General features: G+C 46.5%; 2 protein-coding genes across 4 annotated transcripts in view; one reads left to right on the top strand and one right to left on the bottom strand.

Moving 5' to 3' along the window:
- Positions 1 to 20,000, top strand: part of cacna2d2a (calcium channel, voltage-dependent, alpha 2/delta subunit 2a) — a 210,424-nt gene that overhangs the window by 64,082 nt on the left and 126,342 nt on the right. For both annotated transcript variants that reach the window (XM_076267984.1, XM_076267983.1), the window contains exon 3: positions 1,258 to 1,374. In XM_076267984.1, coding sequence (XP_076124099.1) covers positions 1,258 to 1,374 — 117 coding nt within the window. The remainder of the gene's footprint in view (positions 1 to 1,257; positions 1,375 to 20,000) is intronic.
- LOC143104752 (green-sensitive opsin-1-like) lies at positions 11,859 to 13,628 on the bottom strand. 2 transcript variants are annotated; one of them, XM_076269030.1, is made up of 5 exons: positions 13,268 to 13,628; positions 12,973 to 13,141; positions 12,687 to 12,852; positions 12,081 to 12,320; positions 11,859 to 11,960 (listed from the first exon to the last, which is right to left on the bottom strand). In XM_076269030.1, the coding sequence occupies exons 1-5, from the start codon at positions 13,626 to 13,628 to the stop codon at positions 11,859 to 11,861; spliced, it is 1,038 nt and encodes a 345-aa protein (XP_076125145.1). The 2 variants fall into 2 exon arrangements, with proteins under 2 accessions (XP_076125145.1, XP_076125146.1); XM_076269031.1 differs by having other exon boundaries at positions 11,911 to 11,982.

Here is a 20,000-nt window from a genome sequence, read left to right as displayed (position 1 = left end):
GCTCTAGTTCATTTGTTTGTCTGCACTAGTGCTGACCAAGAGTGAGCTGAGTCATGCAACAGTCTAGTACATGGGAACAGAGACTAGAGTGTTGGTTTTAGCTGTCGTCCTGCATATTCATATATGTCTTGGACCGTCCACTATCCCAAACCCTTCCACCCCTCCCAACCCCACCAGTCCTTCCCCGAGTTGGCTTGTGTTGACAGTAAACTGTGTTTTGTAGCCACACGCCTAAACAGCACGCTGGCAGACGGCCGCCACAGCGGTGCATTAGAGAGCAGCGGCTTTGAGTGATTCTCTGGCACTGGTGGTCAGACAGCGGCCAGAATAAGGGTCTCACTCTCTCTCTCCCTCTCCCCCCCTCTCTCTCTCTCTTTCTGTCTCCCTCCCTCTCTCTATTTACCTCTCTTTCTCTCTCTCTCTCTGTCTCTCTCCCTCTCTCTCTTTCCCTCTCTCTCTCGCTCTCTCTCTCTCTCTCTCGCTCTCTCTTTCTCTCTTTCTCTCCCTATCTGTCCCTCTCTCTAGTTCTTCTCTTGCTCGCTTGCCTGGCTACGGGGAGAAGATTGCCTTACTGGCTCTCTTCCCAGCGCCTCAGCTTGACAGAGATGGATTGTGGGTAATGGAGTCCCCAAAGGTAGTCAGGATAAGTGGAAATCCCCCAGGGGTGGGCTTGGAGCTCGTCTGCCTGTGCCGGGGCCCGGCGAGTGCTGAGTCAGCCCCACGGGATTCTGGGAGAATAATACCGGCATGCCATTCTCTTCCTGCTCGGAGGAAATCCTGTTTGTAAAAAGCACCCTCCGCCCACCCCCCACCCCCTCACCCACTCCCCCTCCACTCCTCCTCCTCCTCCTCCTCCTCCTCCACCATCGATTTACAGGTCACAGAGCAGCCTGATGGAGAGGCAGCGCTGGAATGCCTGTCAGGTTGAGTTCCCTCTTGCCATCGTCTAAACGGTACAGGGGGAAATGGCAGGGGGCTCGCTCGTGAAAGGCCGGTGAACTAGCTAGCCACCTCGTCAAGCTGTGTTGGTTTAGCCAGTGCTTTGTGTGGTGCGCGTGAGTTTCTACTCATGTGATGAATCAAGATCAGTCACAGGCAGCCCAGATGGATCGTCTTTATGTTGTTATTGATTTGGACTCGACCTAAGCTGACCTCTAACACTTTCTCTCTCTTTCTTTCTCTCTCTCTCTCTCTCTCTCTCTCTGTCTGTCTCCCTCACGCTATCTGTCTGTCTATCTGTCTATCCCATGGCTGTAGATTTACAGTGAGAAGAGGAGCCAGTATGACACGAAGAGCAACCAACCCAAGGACCTGGTGGAGCGGGTGGCACGGAACATCGCCCGGCTGCTCAACAGCAAGCGCAAGGCCCTGGAGGTGAGTGTGTGTGTGTGTGTGTGCGCGCGCGCGTGTGTGTGTGTGTGTGTGTGTGTGTGTGTGTGTGTGATAGAGAAAGAGAGAGAGAGAGAGAGAGAGATAATGCAGTCATGACTCTCTTATGTGAAATATTTCTTACTCATGCTCACTAACTCACACACACACACACACACACACAGAATTATTGGGTATAATAGGTCTGAGTGAAATGGAAAAAAACACCTCCATATCAGTATATGGTACTTGATTGCACAGAACCAAGTGCACTCATTACTATAATTACCGTAACTAGCATCATATCTTCACTTACACAATTTCAAAGAAATTTGTAAAGTTTAGAAACTAGTTTATTTGAAATTAGGACACGTGAGCAAGGAAATTACATCCTTTGTTTCTTTATTCGTGCAGTTGGTACCCACTCTTCAATAATAAACACCAGATGACTGTTTTCCCAGTATCAGTTCTTAATCATCAGTCTGAAAAACAAAGTGACCTCAAATTATGGCCACACTGCACCCTTCCAATGTGTTAAACACTCTTGACAGTCTTTTCATTCCACTAACATTCTCACAGTCGCTTATTTCTCTGCATGCTCAGAATTTCAAAGAGGCTGCTTAATGGCTAGAGTTAAATGAGGTCTGCCTTGTAAAAAGGTTTGCTCTGATTGGTTATTAGCAGGCCAAGAAAGGAGGAGGGGGCGGGGGGGGGGCAGACTTTCCACATCTGTGCATAGTGTCTCCAAAAGAAATACCCAGAAGGTACCAAATGCAAGCAATGAACTACCAAGCAATGTGAAAAATGAAATGAAATAAATACTGACACTCAAGTGAGCATAGACACTGTGTGTCCTATCCACTTCCTCATACACACTTGCACACAGAGACACTTAGGTGAGTAGGTCTGTTGACAAAAGTCTCTTGTTGCTTTTCTGAGGTAGAGTGGAGGACATTTTTATGATAAGGCAGCAACAGCCAATGCACTAAGCTGTTCCCCTCTGGCTCTGCTGCTGAGCTGGATCACTGCTGCTGCCGCTGTGTGTGCGGTCCATGTCTCAGTCCCACTGCTATTAACAGTTTCATACTCATCACACTCACTAGTCATGGCTCCAGTCTGGTTGTGTGTGTGTGTGTGTGTGTGTGAACTCATACAGTAAATCTCTCACAAGTCGCTCGGTAAATGAGGTACTTGGGAATTCAGTGGAATTGAAAGATATTCACCGAAACAGAGCTAATGCCATTTTATTTAGATTTCACTTCAACACAGCAGATCATATCTGCCTGAGAGGAAAGATGAGAGCAATATAGTTGATTTCAGAGGTAGAATTACACAGAACACCACTGAACTATAACAGATGGAAACGTGGGTGATGTTTAGCATCTGATAACTCAGTTGCAGGGCAGTGGAATGTGTTTGGGTGATGATAAGTGCCAATTTGAAACCACAGTCTTATGGATGGTGTAGAGGCTGTGCAATCCCAGGTTATGCTGTCCTCTTTCTTCTCTGCAGGGAGATTGGCCTATCTCACCTCTCCCTGTCACTCCCTCCACAATTGGCCCTCAATATTGCTCAATAGCTCTGATACTGGCTGTGCATCCCATAGGGACAATCCATAGAGTTTTTCTGTTCAAGTCCACTGAGGCGTTTCAGCACCCTGGACAGCTCCCATGCTCATTAACCATGCTCTCTGTGCCTGCACTGACTGACACATGAAGATGAGGTTCAGTGAAGAATTATATGTGCAGCATATATAATGGTCAATAGGCTTTACACACTTATAAAACCATTCGTATACAAAGCATCAAACAAGGATACATTTGAACACACATAAATGCCCCCAACCCCAACTCACAGACCTGTGCACACATTTAGGGGTGGCACGGTTCACAAAATCTACGGTTCGGTTCGTATCACGGTTTAGGGTCACGGTTTTCGGTTCGGTACGGTTCTTGTTGTTATTTTTTCTTTTAATCTTTAACACTCCAGAAACATATTTCAGCATATAGCTTAATCATCCACAATTAGGCTAGAGTATTTAAAGAATAGTTATCATGTAATAATGCACAAACTGAATTTGACTTCACATAAAGCACATTATTGTCTGAGGAAACTTTAAGCCAGGTGGTACGCGATCTGCCACTAGGGGGTACGCGAGATGAAAAGGGCAATGGCAGAAAGGAGTTAAAAATTATTCATTAATTAATACTCTAATTAATTCATAAATAATACATAATTTCTAATGGGGTTATAATGATATGGAAACGTGAAATTAAAGGAAATCATTTGTAAACTCTATAATAGGGTATGTTTTCATTAAAAAATAAGCTACACACAATAAGCTACACGTGATTTCCTGCGGGCAGCCAGAATATCTGGCGCGTTAGTTTCGTTGAAGTAAGGCTAGGTAGAAGGCTGCGTAAACATGGAAAACTGGCTAAAAACAGGGACACTGTCCAAAAGGCCTAATTAAAGCGATCGAAGAGGAGAAGCGAGAGAAACAGAGCAGGACACAGGGAACGATGGAATGGGATGGGGGGGGCACACTAATCAAGGTGGAGATGGAGCGCAGGGGGATAACAGAAAGAACGAGACAGAAAAGACTGCGCGAAGAAAACGAAAGTATGATGAGGCATATAGCCCTAGGCTTCACGTGGATTGGGAGACAGACTGCCCAAAGCCACAGTGCGTGGTCTGCAGTGAGATGCTACCTAACCATTCTAATGTGGTTCTCCACACTTTTTTTTTTAACGTGAGAGCTCATAGACCAGTTGCACATTTTTATTATGTTATCATGTAGTGCGGCTAATTAAACAACGATGCCTGGAATGCGTCAATAGAATGTGTTACTTTTTTATGTGTTGGATGGTGGGGGTTCGCGAGCCGTGTCAGGATGTAGAAGGTGGTCCGCGGGGAAAAAAGTTTGGGAACCGCTGACCTAGCATGTTCGAAGTGTTGCCAAGAGCATACTGAACACGTGTTGCACAATGTTTGCACACAGTCGCAGTCTTTTCTGTCGTCTTAACTCCTCTATCATCATAGGTAACCTCAAATCCGAAATGTTCCCACACACCAGACCTATAAGAGGCTGGCGCATCCCGCAACTCCGGGCAGTCTTTGTCTCTCGCACTTGCCATTTCTAAAGACTCCAGTCGCGCGCAGCACTCAAAACTATACTCCTACTCTCGCGCGAAAGGGAAACACATTGTCACATGGGAATCAATTGCGCATGCCATAACTAGCCTGAACCTTAGGACCGTACGACGAACACACACTCCGAACCGTGACATGCCATCCGCACGGTTCGGAGCATTTTTCAAAAACCGTGCCATCCCTAGCACACATATAAAACCACACATATGCACATTATCAGAGCACACACATTAAACCACATGTTTGCACAAAGATCCAAATGCAGACTCATAGTATATGCATGCACACACACACTCTCTCTCTCACACACACACACACACACACACCTTCCACGTCCTTTATCACCCTTCCCTCATGAACACATTCCGGATGGCGACAGGCAGCTGCATGCCCCCACCCCCCACCCCGTGTTCGCCCGTATCTGATTTACACCAACCCCAAGCCTTATCATGCCGTTAAGCAGAGCGATCGATTTGCTGTCTGATCTAATCAGAAAAAATGGGATTTCCAAAAACATATTATCGATGCCCTGTGCGCTTTATTAGCCCGCTTAACAGAGCAGCTAATGACTTTGTCTCCCTGGAAATGCACGGAGCCTCTCGCACCAGCAGGACGCCCAGTGCTGGAGCTCCAGTCCCAGGCCCGGTTTCGCCCCGGCGCTGCTGCCGCCACCCTCTAATCTAACACACAGCTCCAGATGGAATGGTTGGAGCATTTTGCCTGTTGTTTAGATTTTGCGAAGCAATGGAGTGGAGGTAGGGGACTAATTTCAACTGAGAAAGTGAGATGAATTCATTACGAAAAAGGACAAAAACAACAACTCAGTATGTGTGGTGCTGAACCTCACACATATAATGGATTTTCCAGACTCCAGTACATGGTGTGTGTGTGTCCAGTGTGTGTGTGCGTGCATCTATGTGTGTGTGCATGTATGTATGTGTGTGTGTGCATGCATGCGTGTGTGTAAGTGTATGCGTCTGGGTGTCTCAGCACCACAGGCCCCACCTGCTCTTCTTTAGCCACATCAGAAGCAGCTATTTTGGAGTGGGCCTGTGCCCTGGGACTTGTCATGAAGTGTGCTTGATGATGCCCTGTGCATGTGTTAAGCGCGCCCCCTTCTCTCCTCTCCTGGGCGTGTGTGTTGGGGGAGGGGGGTGGGGGGGGAGATGGGTTGCACAGAGGGGCCAAGGGCCTCCTCCAGCGGCAACAGCCTCACAAGCTCTCTGTGTTACCATGGCAATGCCTGGCGCCGGTGCCAAGCGTAATTTTGCTTCCCGACGTGGCATGGCTGCAGGCTCCGTGAAGGCAGGCTGGGACACACACCTTGGCAGCAGCCTAACCCCCCCATCCTGCTCCGCCCCTCAGCCCCGCTCTCACACTATCGCTGCCTCGATGGCAGGCGTAATATCTCCCAGAGCGATGGTTGTCATAACATCTCCCATTTCTACCCTTGAAATCACAATTTTATGGCTATGCACGGACCCTTCTGATGACATATATTTCCCCTTAAAGCCTGTTAAATTTGAATGCACAGATTTGTTTCCTGTGTCACGTAGATTGCTGGAAAAAAAACAAATACACACTCAGACAAAAATGAACACATTCAGATTGAATTTCTCTGGAAAAATCCATACATTAGAAACCCCATTAAAAGGACAAAATATCAAAACAAATCAGACAAAAAGTATTCGCCCCTAGGTGTGTCCCTGTCTCCCAATGCTCCTAATCACTGACATCAGTCCTCGTGTCTGGGCCAGGGAGCACAGCAGCTGCTCCATGTGGGCCAGTGTGTGCGTGTGTGTATGTATGTGTGTGTGTGTGCGTGTGTGGGTTTGTGTGTGTCTGTGTGTCTGTGTGTGTGTGTTTGAGGCGGGGTGGTTAGACCAAGCCAGACCAGGCAGGTGTTTATGTTTTTTGGGGTCAGATGGTAGTGGGCCGACTCCACGGAGATGAGCAGGATGTAGGGCAGCTCGCCTCAAGCACCTTTAATAACGGCACTGTGCCCCTGGGGAACAAAGAATGCCTCGCTCACTACCCAGTGTGCTGATGAAAAGCAAATTAATATGAACATAAGGACAGACTTGGAGAATACTAGATGAAACAACTCTGTAATGCAGTGGCTGATCAGGCGTATGGCCTTTCTTCTAGAAAAAAAATGCCTGTGTCTGTGAAACATGAAAGCATAGAAGAAAATTAGAAATCACCTCGATCTACAGTAATAGTCAATCAGTTAACATGAGGACTAATTATTTTTACAGAGCATCAGCTCACACAAACACAGAACATTACAACATGACAAGTCTACGGCAGTTCCTTCAGTCCAGCTTGCCTTTATTCATTCTTGGACCAGTTTTCTGGCCACTTTCCCCTCACCTTTCCTTACCTTTGAAGCAGAACTAATCTGGGAGTGTATTCCAGGCAGCTGGATTCGGGTGCAAAGCGAGCAGCCCCACCTCCCCATGACTGCACTGCACTGCACTGTGCTGTGCTGCGCTGCGCCGTGCTGTGCTGTGCTGTGCTGTGCTGTGCTGTGTTGTGCTGTGCTGTGCTGTGCTGTGCCGTGCCGTGCCGTGCCGTGCCGTGCCGTGCTGTGCCGTGCTGTGCTGAGCTGAGCTGAGCTGTGTTGTGCTGTGCTGTGCTGTGCTGTGCTGTGCTGTGCTGTGCTGTGCCGTGCCGTGCCGTGCTGTGCCGTGCTGTGCCGTGCTGTGCTGAGCTGAGCTGAGCTGAGCTGTGTTGTGCTGTGCTGTGCTGTGCTGTGCTGTGCTGCGCTGCGCGCTGCCTGGTGTGGTGGGGTGCTGCCTGCGCTATCTCTCTCTCAGAGGAAGGCGAAGAATAAAGATGGGGGAATGAGGACGTTGCCTTGGGCAGGGTGCACTGCGAGGAAATGAAGTTCTGAAAATTCATCGATTTCAAAAAAATGAGCCTGAAGAGAGGGAAGGGGCGAGAAGAGGAGAAAAGTGAGGGAGCGAATGATTCAGGGTATGAGAGAAGGAAAGGGAGAGAGAGAGAGAGAGAGAGAGAAAGAGAGAAAACTGAAGTGTAGGAAGGGGTGAAGATGGGACAGAGAGAGAGAGAGTAGGGAAAGTAGGGAAAAATCCAGAAGACAAGGGAAGAGAGGAGGAGCAGGAGGGAGGAGGGGAAGCTAAAGCATCGGGAGGAGAGATAAAGAGAGAGTCGTCTCCCCGGCACTCTTATCAGCAGTGCATAAAAGTGTAATACGGACGCTTTTTATGATGACATATGTACATTGGTGCTTATGGTGAGGCAATACGCCATAGGCCTACTTGGGGTAATTCGCTGTCAGCAATCTCATCAGAGGAAATATGCTCCAAGCTACCACCATAACTCACGCAGCTCCAACAGCCGCCCCTAAGGTTTATGAGACCTCCGTTGTTCACAGGGGAGCAGGGGGGGAAAAACACGCTCAAACGCGTCAGGGGGCAGATTTAGTGGACGTTTTTAAACCGTGCAAATGTTTAAGTCACTTTAGGCACTGCGGCTATTGTGCTGTTACTCACACCAAGTTGTGTTTTGTGCTGTTCTCAGCGAGAGTGAATGTGTCACTTTGTCATGTGCCAACACATTCTTTTTTCTACTTCAAACATAGTCTTTCTGAAATACCCAGTGCGTTGTGAAGTCAGACCACACAACCTCCTCAGTAGTGTGCTATAATCCAGAAGAGAGTGAAAGATAAGAGGCGAAAGATCAAGAGAGTAGCCCGGCTCAAGGCTACAGAGCAAGCAGCCTGGAGACGGTCCAACATTTAATTAACAAAGCGTGGCTCAGCAGAAGGACATAAAAAAAAAGCTTTTACAGTGTGTATGTCTGGCGTCAGAATGCCAGTGTGAGAATGTGGTCGAGGTTTTGTGTGCACGTTGGATAGGTAGCCTGACTAGCTCCTGGCACTTTTTCCCCCTCTCCTGACAACCTCAAAGTGAAACATAAAACAGGCGGCATCAGAGAGACAAACAGCCGAGTTTGGACAAGCATCTGAGAATCTGACTAAGATGCTTTCTTTTGCTCCGTCTCCTCTTTGGTAGTTGGGTTTCCAGCGCACACACCCCCCCCACCCCCCCATTTTTGTCCTTGTCCTTTTTTGCAGAGCTTCGCTTTGTTTGTGGCAATGTGAAGATTTCTCAGACGTCTGGCTGAATCATTTCCCCCCCCCCCCTTTCTCCCTAGATCCAGTTGTGTCTCTTTCTTTCTTATGCTAGCTCGGCCCCTTCTCCTCTGCCTCACTCTCTCTCTATGTCAAGTCATATCATGGATAAATGTCACGGAGATGCATGCAAAATATTTATACGCACTACGTATGAACTTCAAGCTTCACTCTGTATTTGTGTGTGTGTGTGTGTGTGTGTGTGTGTGTGTGTGTGTGTGTGCCTGCGTGCGCATGTGTGCGTGTGTCTGTCTGTCTGTCTGTCTGCCTATGCAAATGACAGATGACTTAGCTGTCTGTGCATAACTTGTCACACCAGTGTCGCCCTGTAAAAAAAGGAAGGATTTCTGATGAGCTTGTCTGCACCTTAAATGCTGAGTCTGGTCTGGGAGTGATTGAATGTGTGTGTGTGTGTGTGTGTGTGTGTGGGGCTATGTGTGTGTCTGTGAGTGTCTCTGCGTGTGTGTGTCTGTGTGTCTGTGTGTCTGTGTGTGTGCGAGTGTGTGCACGAGTGTGTGTCCGCGCGCCTGCATGCTGTGCTGAAACATGTCACCCATCCAGCTGGCGTGGAGCTGCCCCCTTTGTGTTCCGACAGAAGCCGCTGCGAAAGCACTACAGCCGGCCTGTCAATCACGGGCCGCGGGGAGCTCTGCGGAAAGCTCCGGCAGCCCATGTCAAGTCCCATCCGCTTAGCTGAAGCCGGGGCCGGCTCGGCAGCCACACAAGGGCCATGTTATCCTGCGCCTCAGACAGCAAGGCCCCTGCTCCACAGTGTAAGGCCTGTGGCTCTCTGCACTTAAGACAGCCTGCTCTATGCTTTCACACAATCATGCATAGCAGGTGCAGTGTGGCACGGCATGAATAATGTCCGAGGGGCCGGAGAGATTTTTGCTGTTCAACAAGGGGCCCCTATTGTGCACAATGATCAGAGGAGCAATGTGTGGGGGCTTTATTGTACAGGAGTTAAGGCAAGGTAAAGACCAATCAGTTTAATTTGCACTGTGCTTTACACTGTCAGAAAAGAATAGCAGACAATTGTAAAAGCATGAGGGTCAGAATTAGAATGCAGAATTAAAATGCACAGGTGATTGATGTCAGAGGTTAGGTGATTGAGGTGATTGATGTAAGAAGTTAGGTGATTGAGGTGATTGATGTCAGAAGTTAGGTGATTGATGTCAGAGGTTAGGTGATTGATGTCAGAGGTTAGGTGATTGATGTCAGAGGTTGTGAGCCGAGGGCAAAAGCAGTATGGACTGTGCTACTGGGGTGGGGGAGGAGACGTGAGCAATCCACTGCCTTATGACTCATCAGTCACTGTGGTTAGAACAGGTTACAGAACTAGTGAAATAGTTTTACTGACTAAGGCTATTGATTTGGTAGCCTCGTGGACTACCATTAAACCTGCCATACACATGAGAAGTATGGAGAAGTATTGAAATGTTGAAATGCTGGTAGAGCTTCGGGGGTGGTAGTAGTAGACCAGTGAAGTCAGTGTGTGATATAATGCCAACAAACACGCACGCACGCACGCACGCACGCACTCACGCACGCACGCACGCACGCGCGCACACAGACACACACACACAGACACACACACAGACAGACACACACACACACACACACACACACACACACACACACACACACACACACACACACACATACACACACACACACACACACACACACACACACACATATATATATAGTGGACATACAGTATGCAGAGGTTTGCAGAGCCAGCAGCAGGTCCATATTGTATGCTGGTGACTAAAGCTGCCTGGTACGGATGGCTCATCTCCCTCTCTGCTCTCCAGGCCTGTCACAGAGGACCCGCCAGCATCTGCTCCGCATGTTGCGGCTTGGTGATAAACATGTTACTCAGAGTCAAATCTGAACTGTAGACTGTGACATTGTGTGTGTGTGTGTGTGTGTGTTTGTGTGTGTGTGTGTGTGTGTGTGTGTGTGTGTGTGTGTGTGTGCGCGTGTGTGTGTGTGTGTGTCTGTGTGTTTGTGTGTGTGTCTGTGTGTTTGTGTGTGTGTCTGTGTGTTTATGTGTGTGTGTGTGTGTGTGTGTGTGTGTGTGTGTGTGTGTGTGTGTACTCATTCTATACATGTTGTGGTGCTGTGATTGCTGTTGTCATCAGTGTCCAAACTTCAGAGACTATGTGTGTCTGTGTGTGTGTGTGTGTGTGTGTGTGTGTGTGTGTGTGTATGTGTGTGCTTGTTTTGTATTGTTGCACATTGCTGACACAGATTGACCCTGACTGGAGGGTCATGGTGATTGTGATTGTGAGAGAGTGCGGCATGCTGAGATGGACGTGCACTTGAGTGTGTGAGTCAGTCAGCTTGGATAACAAACATGCTCTCCCAACAAAACACACACACACACGAACGCTCACACACACACACACACACTCACACACACACACACACACACACACACACACTAACACACACTAACACACACACACACACACACACACATATACACACACACACACACACACACACACATTTAACATGTATGTACATTTTACGAGTAGACAAGGCAAAAATACACAAACCAAGTGTGTAGTCTCAGCTTTGGTGGGGACACATCCCCAACTCCTGTTGTCACGATACCAAAACTATAGTTTCGATACTGATACCAAGTGAAGAAACTCGATTTCAATACTTGCGATTTCTACAATTTTATTTGATTTGGGGCCCCCCACAGTGACTCATGTTCATGAGCCCCCATGTTAATATCCCTAGAGAATAGCACTGTAAAGACATTCTCAACACCATTTTCACAAAGTCATTGTCAGTTGTCCCAGTCAGTTCATAGCACATGTTACATTGTGCAGTGTATTGCACTGCAATACAGCAAGTTTAGATGCTCTTTGTACAAAGTAAATATATTTACATGTAGACGTGACAGAAATTTTGAAAAGTCCTTGTTGCAGTTCTGCAGAAGAAATTCAGTTGGACCAATAAGTGTGGACTTATTAGTGTATGTCAGTGTTTGTAAATAATATTTTGGTCTAAAGGACCTCGGCAGTTATATTGATCCCAAATAGATTTTCAGATAAATCTGTATTCATTTCCCAGTATTGTTATTTTAATCCATCAACATTGAGAAGGTGCCATCAGCTGCTGTTGTTTGTCAAGAAGTAAACGGGTGCAAGAAGGAAGCTTATGCAGGAGACACTGAGGACACTTCTGTCTTGCTTGTGGACACTGACATCTCATCCTCTGGGGCCTTGCCAGTGAGTGTCTGCAACATGCACCCACGAAACTAGAACACACAGAATAGGAATCTAAAGTGCTTGAACAAAAGTGCTGTTGAGCATATATGTACAATTGGAATTCCCTGTGGAAATACATTTAATTTAAAAGGCAACAGGGGGAAACTTACCTGTTTGTTGAGCAGCACATAAATGCAGGGGTTGATCACGACTGAGGCCTTGCAGAAAAAGGCAGGGACAGACATGAACTGAGCAGTGAAACTAACTCCCTTGTTGAAGAAAATCCAGGCAGCAACAGAAGCATAGGGGCTCCAGGTCATCAAGAAAGCCACAACCATCATGATGCACATGCGTGTCACTTCCTTCTCTGCCTTCTGGGTGGAGGCTGAGTCCTGCTGTTGAGCTGCAGCCTATTGGGAAGAATAAGATGATTTCATATAGTGTACTATGCTATTTGGCTTGACTTTGACGTAAGTAGTCTTAGCCAGTGCACTTTAAAAATTGATTACTCTAATTGAACATTTTCTTACAAGTAATACCTAGTGCAGCGTTAGGGACTAGGGCAAATACAGTTAATCAATATACTTGAGCTGAGCATGACAGAAAAACATAAAATTTTAAAAGCATGTTGGACCTGAAATGGAAACAAAGTATGCCTACATGTATGTACATCAGTAAACATTGGTCATATATGTACCTCTGACAACCAACCGTATAGATTCAGATATTTTCCAAACCGACAGCTTACTTTGCCTCACAAAACAGCAGATTCTTACCGCTTTGACTGTGCAGATCAGGTTTCCATAGGTGAAGAAGATAGTGGTGACAGGAACACAGAAATGGCAGCTGAACATGTACATGACGTATGACTCATTGTTGTATTCAGGGTTCAGGGTGTAGTAGTCAGGTCCGCATGAGGTCTGTAATCCCTCAGGAATGTACCTGTTGAAAATAATAAGATGAATTCTGACCCACAGTCAAGATTTTCAGTGTAAAAGAAAACAGGCTTTCAGATACAAAGCTCATAGTGTTTCAGTGTTCTTTCTGAGACACCAGTCATACCTGGACCAGCCAACCAGAGGAGGAACAGTACAAGCGCATGCCATGACCCATGTGAATGCCACTCCAGCTGCAGCATGGTTGGTACCAAACTTGAAGCTGCCCATGGGCTTGCAGACGACAATGTACCTCTCAACAGCCAACACCACCAGTGACCACAGGGTAGCTTGGCCTGTATATGGGCAGGAAACACAGATACATTATATACAATACATAAAGCAAGGAAGCAATATCCATAAAAAATGGAAAATGGAAAGTTAGAAATGTAAGTGATGGATTTTAACTAATAATCAGTTACCTCCAAGAGCAGACATGAAACCTTCAATAGCACAACCCATTGGTCCAAAGATGAAGTAGCCATAAAGAGATGCAGTGAAGGCAAAGCTGAATCCAAATAAGACCATGATCAAGCCAGCAACAGCCAAGTTGACCAGAATAAAGTTGAGAGGCTGACGAAGCTTTTTGTGCAGCACGGTGACCAGCAGTGTCATCCCGTTGATGGGGCCTCCGAGAACGATGAGTAAAAACATGTAAAATGCAAGAGCCTTGAACTGCCATGGGTCAGCCAGGTAGTACTGCTGGTACAGAAAGGGACTCCTGACCAGCCCAGTCCTGTTGGACATGGGGATGTAGAAGTTGCTGCCCTCTGTGCCGTTCATCCTTTAAAAATGAATCAATGAACACAAGAAGAAACGTTGCCACAAGAGGAACTATCAGGTGCAGTTCAGCATGAGGTGAGCATGTTGGTTTTATACCCTCACTTATAGACTTAAAAGAGATTAATGAAAGTGACCAGAGGAAGAAGGAAAAGATTAAGGTCTATTCATTAGCCGACAACCTGGATTTTCTCTAAGCGTATCATTACACTGCAAGCTTTACCCAATTACCCAATAACATACAGGGAATACAAAGAGTCATGCACATGGCCCATGACCCTCATTAGCTCATGGGTTTGAGATGTTTAACCAAAGCAAGGTAGTTCAAACTTCACACCAAACCAGCTTTAAAAATGTTTTGAATAGTGTAGAAATGAGTAATTGTTGAAAATCAAATTAGAATATTACGGGCTCTATTTTAACAATCTGATACGCAAGTATCAAACGCAACATGCAAGTAGCTTTGTGGGTGGATCTTGGGCGCTGTTGCTATTTTACTGGCGGGATAAATGACTGTTGCGCCCGACGCAAATCTAAAATGGGGTGGTCTGAAGTAGCTACATTACTCATGGGTGTGGTTTGGCCGTAACGTGCAATAAACCAATCAGAGCGTCATTACATATTCCCTTTAACAACAGGCGCGCTTGTTCCATAGCTGATTGCTATGATGGCGGATTTGCCAGGAGCGGTTCACAGCGCTATAAGGACTGTTCAGTTGGGAACAGTTTGCTATTAATTTTTCTTCTTGACAAAATGTAATACAGAAATGTCACAAAGACATACTTTCCGATGTTTTGGGATCACTCTCACTGAATCACAAGGTTATGTATGCATGGTGATATTTTTGCAATGTAATCTAACATTACTTCACTATAGACGATGCAGCTCTTCTGTCAGATAAGCTCTCCTCTCCCGTGCTGCTGCTGGGGCATTTGGGTTAAATGACATTGGCATGCAGTTCAACATCTCCTTAAGTCCTCTAATATTGGGCAAACCCGGGAAACGGACAAATATTATCAAGGCTTTGAATGTTTCTGTCTGTGCACGGGGGTGTCTGTAGATCGGTGTGCATAGCATTAATTCCTGGAGGCCTGTGGCCATGCATACGCCCTTAAAATAGCAATAGGACTTTAGACCAGGATGTTCCTGGTCTGTGGCAGAATTGTTTTCTGAAACTGCAAAATATCAACAGGCCAGAACACGCCCCCTCTTTTCGCTGAACTGCCCCCGTGGGCGCAATTGAATTTCCTAATTTACGGACGTGTACCTGTGGAGGAAAATTCCAATATGCGCTGAATGCAAAATAGGAAAGACAAAAGCGTGAGTATACAAAGTCAATTGCGCTGAAGTGCACGATAGAGGACTACGTGTTCCGAACCTTTATACAAAATCTAAAAAGATATAACTATTATGAAAGTTTTCAGTTGTCCACCTAACTAATTCCAAAAGAATGGTGTTAATATGAGAAAGTAGGAATGACTGAAGTGCCCTTGAGCAAGGCACCTAACTCCCACTGCTCCCCGAGCGCCGCTGTAGCAGGCAGCTCACTGCGTTGGGATTAGTGTGTTCTTCACCTCACTGTGTGTTCACTGTGTGCTGAGTGTGTTTCACTAATTCACGGATTGGGATAAATGCAGAGACCAAAAGGATCAAAAGAGTATATATACTTATACTTATACTTACTGTACTTAAATGTTTTATTGATTGTATACCATGGCTGCAAATATTAAATTGTGTTGTATAGTATACACATTGAAGAGAGTTAGGTACAAGAATAGATAGAATAGATGCTACACTGACTTATACTACGGAGAATGAAGTCTCTGACATTATCAATGCGCACCCGGAACACTTGATATTGCACTATAAACACATGGACACACACACACACACACACACACACACACATGTCTCAGAAGCTCCTCACTCATGTGTCATCCTGTGTGTGTGTGTGTGTGTGTGTGTGTGTGTGTGATCCTCCAGTGAGTTTATTCTGCATCTCTGCTCCCAGCTTTAATTGGACAGACACCCAGCCGGAGTCCTTCCCTCCCCTTCACTCTAACGAAGCAGCGTTTCTAAATATAGCCGCGGCTCTAATGAGCTGGTCGCTGCAAAAATAAGCAGACAATTAATTGCACGTCCCCATGCGCTAGCTCTCTCTCCAATGGGTGGAGATCCCAGCACTGCTGTGGACAGTTTGGGTGAGAGGGCGGAACACTTTTAGAAAGCATTTCTGGAATGTTCTGTAACTTTACGGACACCAGACAACATGGATTTACAGAAAAAGATGCAGTATATAATAATCATATGATAATGTCCAGTGCTATGTTCGACAACACTGCCTTTCTGTGACGTATTTAGATTGTATTTTCTCATAATTGGTGTAAATATGATGCATCACCATGTTGTGTACGCATACAAATTTAAACAAACCTGGAGTCTTTCATGATATGTCTGGTCTTTGTTTGAATCATGTGGAATCATCGTGCAGTCTAAGGATGTTTCTAGGTCACCACCATACTAGCAAGAGCTCCAGTGTGTGTTCAAGTTCAAAGCTTGGATGTTCAGATACATGGGAACAATAATTTAGATCAACCACTCATCCACACTGGTGGAGGCAGTGAAAACACACACACACACGCGCGCACACACACACACACACACACACACGCACGCACACGCACACGCACACGCACACACAAACACTCACACACACTCCCTGAGGCAGACCTCCCCACCCGGTGCAACACAGTCACCCCTCCAGACTCCCATCCCTAGGCCAATCTCTGATGATGTCACCACACACACACTCCAGGACCATAAGGATCGTGAGCAATGTTCCGCAGCTCTGAGTCACCCCCTGCACAGCCCTGGCTTCAACGCACCATGCTGATTTACCATGTCAACAGCACGTCACCCCCAGGCTCTGCACACTGACGTAGGGAGGGGGCAGGAGATGGGCGAGTGTGTGTGTGTGTGTGTGTGGGGGGGGAGGCCCCCCCAGCAGCTTCTCTTAAGTGGACCTGTCACTGAGTGTCATCAAACAGCCATCACAGGGGACTGTAAGTGAGTCTCCAAAAACTCCACTCTTAACTAGCTCCAGGACTGGACTGAGGTCAGCCGCGCTCTTCATGTTGAGCACTGAGCTGTCTATCGTCAGCTACGTGCCATCACAACAGTGGCAACTGATTCTTTCGCACTTGTACCAGCCAGTTCATATCAACCTACCTATTTTCTACCTATTTTTTTCGGTTCATAACATTCTTTCCTGACCATGTCTGAAAGTCTATGTTGACCTTATTGTTGGACCTGTTGTATGCCTTTGAATTGTGAAGCTTGGAATATTAATATTATACATTATAGTTATTATAGAGTTACATGTTCCATGCCATGAGTGTATTTCCATGCCAATACAAACTATAGTCAAAACAGTGGCAGTTACGAGGGCATCTCAAGTGGGCACTGGTTCTGGTGTCAGTTTTGGTATCAAAGACATACTCTCAGAGAGTGATGTTGAGCATGTAGGTGAGACCCAAATATCCCTGTTGTGATTTTCAGTACTCAAAATCTTACCACCAGTTACACGATCACGGCCCCTTGCTCTGAAGTTTGTGCTTGGTCTAAGCGAGGTCCTGGCAGGGCTGTAGACACAGGTAGGCTTCGGCACAGCCGGAACCTTGAAGCTCAGAGGACAGCAGATGTTGAGGGGGAGGCTGCTTTGGCATCTCGCTCGAGCACAACGCTAACCGGTGAGAGCAGACCTGTCGGCTTGGAGACGAGCGCAGGATAACAATATGCGAACAGATCAGCAGAGATGGTGTGTGTGTGTGTGTGTGTGTGTGTGTGTGTGTGTGTGTGAGGAGGTGGGGAGGTAGAGAGCCCCCCTGGATGGGCAGCAGTGCTTAGTCAGGGAGAGGGAGGATGGAAGCTTGACAAAGGTGGCAGATGGAGAGGGGGAGAGAAAAGGAGAGAGAGAAGAGAAAGAGAGGGATAGATAGTGAAAGGGTGGACGAGTGGAAGCTGCTGACGTGAGAGAAAAAAAGCAATGCAAAGGGCAAAATAAAACTATGGATATGAGCAGAGTCATTAAGTTCTTCCCCCTAACCAACATTTACCAGAATGGACTTGAAATATATCTATGACCATTTGGCTATTTATAGTTAGCAATATTTATTGCTTTTCCCCCAGAAATATTCAGGAGTTTTCTGCACAATGTTATCAAAAAATGAAAATTGAATACCATAGTGTTAAGACTAGGAGATGGTGGGCAGGGAGGTTTAGGACACTCAGCAGTGACCCCACTGGCATTACAGTAGTTCCTCACCCGTTAAGCCTCTCACCGTGCTCCGCGCAGCTCCAGTGGAACCAGTGTGCATCTGGAGCACGCACCTGAGACCTGGCTCATGGAGGATAGTGGAGGTTCACAGCACTCGGCGTTAACCCTCTGTCCAGCCTCCATTATGTGGCAGTGATGCTGCTCTGATTGGGTCTGATAAGGTGTGGCCCTGTGAACCCTACTGAAGCTACAGTACATCGAATTACGTTTGGGTCAAAGTTCAAGTCCAAGTTGCCTTTTGTGTTATATCCCCAGGGATGTGTCTAGGGATATATCAGCCAGTTATACTTACGTTTATCAGTGGCATACGGCTGAAGGAAGGATTGCAGTGGAGAGGCTGTGAAATAGCTAAATGAAAAAGGAAGTGTGAGCAGTGAAAACCCTCAGATTGAAATCCGTATGGAATATGCACACATTTGCCTGGCTTTCTCACTCATGCTGCGAGTAAGCTGCTTCTTCTTGTGTAACTAACAAAAACTATGTTTCTCCAGCTTCACTCACTCACTGATTTGCTCAACGCCCACTGTCACACACACACACACACACACACACACACACACACACACACACACACAAATACACACACACATAAACACACATAAACACATAAACACAAACACGCACGCACACACACGCACGCACGCACGCACGCACGCACGCACACACACACACACACACACAAATAAACACAAACACATAAACACAAACACAAAGACACGCGCACACACACACACACACACACACACAGACACACGCACACTCCTAAATACACACTCACACACACACACTCCCAACCTCGCAGCCTCCAGAAAAAGAGAAAAATCTAAGAAAGCAATTTAGTTTTCAATTTCCTGCAGGTCGCGTACGAAGCGCTTATAGCACAGCAGTCCCAGTGGAGGCTGTGTGTATGGGTGTGTGTGCATGTCTGTGTGTGTGTGTGTGTGTGTGTGTGTGTGTGTGCATGTGTGTGTAGGGTGGGGAACTAGGCCGCGCTCTCCTTGGACAGAAATAGCAGACATCGTGCCTCCGAGCGCTGATAGGATAATATAAATGTTCATTTAGAACTCACAGACAGTTAATCCCCCAGGCCCTTTCTCGCCAGTCTCACCAACGCAACACGTTTCATCAGACAGCACATATCATGTGTGTTTACAGGTTGTATGCAAAATGGTGCCGTTTTTATTGCTGAGCTTTTCATGCCACTGAGGACTGTGTTGTGTACTCGGGACCATTTGTCTTGAGCCGTGACCATGTCGGAAACAATTGCTGGCAATTTCTCGAATCTTAAGGCAAGACGGCAAAGACAAACAGGTCTGATTGAATACCCAGTGGTTTGGGCGAGATGAGAATCATCTTAGGCGGTGGTGGTGTGCACCAGCCTGGGTTCTTGTAGTAGCATTGTGCTTCCGGATGCTTCTCTTGCTGTAAATTCTAATAGCGCCTCAGTGCTGATAGATCAAATCCGGGAACATTTGTCATCAGATACCATCAGTTATCATGCGCTATCCTGCAGGTTGTTGCTGGCTTGTGCTAAAGTTTACCACTTTCAGTTCAAATCTTCAAGCAAATGAGGACAATATGATTCATATGTTAGATATGTCAACTGGGGATGACAGACTGTGACACACTCCTCTTTTGACAGTGTTTTTGCGACAATCAACCTGTGGTGGTTTGATCTTTGTACCACACACACACACACACACACACACACACACACACACACACACACACACACACACACACACACGCCTACACACTTCCCTCTAGCCTATGTCATTTAGATCTATGGGCATCCATTAGCAACCATCTGTTACCACCTGGAGCAAGAGCCAGTTCATGCTTACAATCACAGATATACACACACATACAAACACATGCACAAACACATTTAAATGCAAATGTACACACACACACACACACACACACACACCTGCACGCACATTCACATGCTCGTCCCATTACAGTTTTTTTACGATTGTTTACACACTAAAATAAAAATTTCCACACAATTTGCAAAATTCTACTCCAAGGAGCAAAAC

Source organism: Alosa pseudoharengus, unplaced genomic scaffold (assembly GCF_046254945.1).
Source record: "Alosa pseudoharengus isolate Yale_2024_CS ecotype anadromous, Long Island Sound unplaced genomic scaffold, YU_APseudo_1.1 YU_APseudo_1.1_scf_5, whole genome shotgun sequence".
NCBI classification, from domain to species: Eukaryota; Metazoa; Chordata; class Actinopteri; order Clupeiformes; family Clupeidae; genus Alosa; species Alosa pseudoharengus.
Note: the sequence above shows the minus strand (reverse complement) of the source record. Positions and strands in the feature narration are given on the sequence as shown.